Consider the following 3,351-nt stretch of genomic DNA (forward strand, 5'->3'; position numbering starts at 1 on the left):
TATAAATGATTGAAAAGATAAAATATAATTATAAATTGAAAATAACAAAAATAACAACAACAACAACAACATAACAACAACAACAACAAAAAATATGTAATTAAATAAAACTTGAAAATTAGAATAATAGAATGATCCGAAAAATTGATGAGTTGATTGCCAAATATTTTTCAATAACTCTTCAGAATGCTTGAAACGCGAGGAAAAAAAATATAAAAAAGGCCGCACTATATATATTTTGACAATATAGTACTCTTAAGTTATGATTTTTCACAAAATAATACTATAACTTATCATACTTGAACTCGGAAAAGACAAGAAAAAGAATATAGAAGTGCATAAATGTTATGTGAGAGATAGACTCTTGATTAACAAATAGAGAGTGAATAATGTAAAAATATAAAATAATTTCACTTGTCAGATATTTTATTCACATAACAAAAGATTTGCAGTGATTCATATTCACCAAATTTTTACACGTAAAAGATTTGAAATAGTGATTCATGTTGCTCAATTTTTTACTCACATTGTTACTCCAATTAATCACACATCTAAAAATTATCTATATATAAAAAATTACTTTTCTACTTAAAGGTATACTCATTACTCTCCAAAATAATTAACCATTTAACTTATTATTGAAAAAAATAAAAATTGGGGCACCCCATATTTGGGGCCTAAAGCACAAGCTTATAGGGGCTTTACCCTAAAGCCGGCCTTGTTTGTCCATGTCATTGCCGGTCATCACACGTGTAGAAAGTCTAATGCATATGTCTTTCCACAAAGAGTATGGTGCAATATATTCTCAGCATGACATAGACAAAAAATGTTTTAATTGTTGATCCGGATTACGAAATAGGTGCCTTTAATTAAGGTCCGACTAATTGACACTGAAAGAGAAACAAACAAATAAGACTTCTTGAGAAGTTGACCAAATATCATCTAAAGGAGAAACTTAGAAGTTCAGAATATTATTTCTAATTCTAAATACATCTTTTAAATTGTGAAAACCCTCAAGCCATAGGGTAGAAAAGGATAAGTGTGAAGGATACTCATAAAATGGGAACTCCCGTTGCAACCTAAATCTTTTTTTTCTTAAGTTGTAACCTAAATACATTCAAGGAAAAGAGAAGAAATGATCGAATTAAATATAGTCATTACAGGCATAGTACTTCTACAGTACTGGCAGTGAATATACTGTGTACAAATATTTATAGGGGCATGCTAGCACTTATGCTGCTTCTCCAATTAAATGCATATTGTTTCTTTGAGAGGACACTACATTACTACATTATTTGCTATCAATGCTCCAACATTCTCTGAGATCATATATCTTAATTTCCGGTGTTCCTATCCCATAGCTTCCCCATATAATCTTCCACTCATGTTGTCACACTCGTAAATTAGAAGGGGCCGGGGGGGGGGGGGGGAAGAGAAAGAAAAGGAAAATGCATATCCAGAGACAAAAACGAAAAGGAAAAAAAAAATAAACGTACAAGCCTAAGAAAGAAATGTGAGCAATAAAGTTTTGTAGAAATACAAATTAAAAGGATCAACATTAGAGGTGGTTTCTTGATTATATCTACAACGAGGGTTAGCTGATCATGAACTACATGTATCAGCACATCAACAAGTACAAGATTGCCGTGAAATTAAACTACGTACTAGCTAAAATTGACGCATTATATCAACTATAACATACTACAAAATTTAAAGCACATTAATTAAGGAAAACCGAAACTACAAATAGAGGAAAACAGTCCATCCATTAACCTAACTCTGCTACATTTTTTTTTTTTTTCGTCTTTGTTAAACTTAATTAAAGCCAAAGAGCACCGGCTTCCTTGAGAAGTGGAACCAAAGTACCATTAATATGAGAAGCCATAACTCTATCCATGGCTCCAATTAATTTTCCACCAATGAATACAACCGGCACACCAGGTGAATTTCGAAGAAGCCTAGAAAGTGCTCTTTCCATTTCTTTGCCTTTAGGGTCTTGGTCCAACTCGTACACCGTTGGGTGCACTCCCATTCCACAAAAAAGCCTCTTCACTGCATGGCACATGCAACATGTGCTCATGCTAAATATCACCACTGCACTTCCTGAAGCCAGCCTCACAACCCTTTCCAATGGGTCCGACGAGGACGATGATCCTCGCCGGGTTGGTACATTGTGGTAATTTCCAGCCCAAGATGATGATTCTGCTGCTTGATACATGGTAGTTAATTATATTGAAGAACAATAAGATGTAAAGAAAAAAAAAAGGGAGCAAGAAACTGAATACAAGTGAGATGAAGAAGAAGTGAGTGAGTGTCCTAGGATTGTTGTTGCTGTTGGAATGATGGGAAAAGAAGATAAAGTTGAAGGGTATATATAGGTGTAGAGGGAGAGGATGTTTTCATGAATAAGGGGTATTTGTCTGTTATTGTCGCTAACGCGTGCGTGAGAATTAAATGGAACTTAAGTAATAATAATGTTGAAGTAAATGTTTCATTAATGAAGGACTACGATAATTAAAGATAAGATGTAAGCACTTGTAATGCTCTGAAAAAAAAAAAAAAAACTAAGTGTGAGAAATTAAGGGAAGAGGCAAAGGTGTCAGCAGATGGAGGCAGCTATATGGTGTTTATACGTCGCATAAAAGAATGGGAAATTAAAGTCTTTACTATCTAAGTAGTTAAGTGTGGGTACTACATTACTACTACTACACATGGAGACAAGTAGTACAGGCTTTTTCAGGGAAATCCAAGTAGAAATTTGATACTATGAGAGGGAGATTTTAGGATATAGAGCCCGTTTGGATTGGGGAAAAAAGTTGTTTGCGAACAATAATTTGAAAAAATAAGTTGGGAATTTTTTTTTTTTATAAGCATTTTTTTAGAACATTATAAGACTTTAGATAAACTAAGTTAAATGGGTCCAATTATTTTTTTGAGCTTATTTTAAGCGAAAATGACTTCAAAAATTGGCCAAACAAAAAAAAAGCCGAAAACGGCTTATAAAACCCAACTTATAAGCCAATCCAAACGGGCTAATAGTAAACGGCTGCTTGCGTCCTTGTTGTCGGGCAAGACATTAAATTTTATAGCAGAGTTTAATTTAATTTATTTGATGCCTGCGCATGTTGCTAGCTACTTGGTGTTACTGCTCATTTATTTATTGCATACCCCCCTTAATTCTCTATTCTTTAATGCAAAGTCCGACATGTATCGCAGGTTGGTTGATCAACAGTCTTTAGATTTTGTTAGTTACTGTTGACCCAACCACCGAAAGTATTTCCTTTACTCGATTCACAATGCATTGCCATGCAATTTCATGATCATAAGTATGTTCTTGGTCGGATTTCCACT

At 33.8% G+C, this 3,351-nt stretch overlaps 1 protein-coding gene across 1 annotated transcript; it reads right to left on the reverse strand.

Moving 5' to 3' along the window:
- Positions 1–1,814: 1,814 nt before the first annotated feature.
- Positions 1,815–2,563, reverse strand: LOC132066636 (glutaredoxin-C1-like). Its single transcript, XM_059459901.1, has one exon. The coding sequence runs from the start codon at positions 2,216–2,218 to the stop codon at positions 1,820–1,822; it is 399 nt and encodes a 132-aa protein (XP_059315884.1). The 5' UTR covers positions 2,219–2,563; the 3' UTR covers positions 1,815–1,819.
- Positions 2,564–3,351: the final 788 nt, after the last annotated feature.

This window comes from Lycium ferocissimum, chromosome 8, assembly GCF_029784015.1.
Source record: "Lycium ferocissimum isolate CSIRO_LF1 chromosome 8, AGI_CSIRO_Lferr_CH_V1, whole genome shotgun sequence".
NCBI classification, from domain to species: domain Eukaryota; kingdom Viridiplantae; phylum Streptophyta; class Magnoliopsida; order Solanales; family Solanaceae; genus Lycium; species Lycium ferocissimum.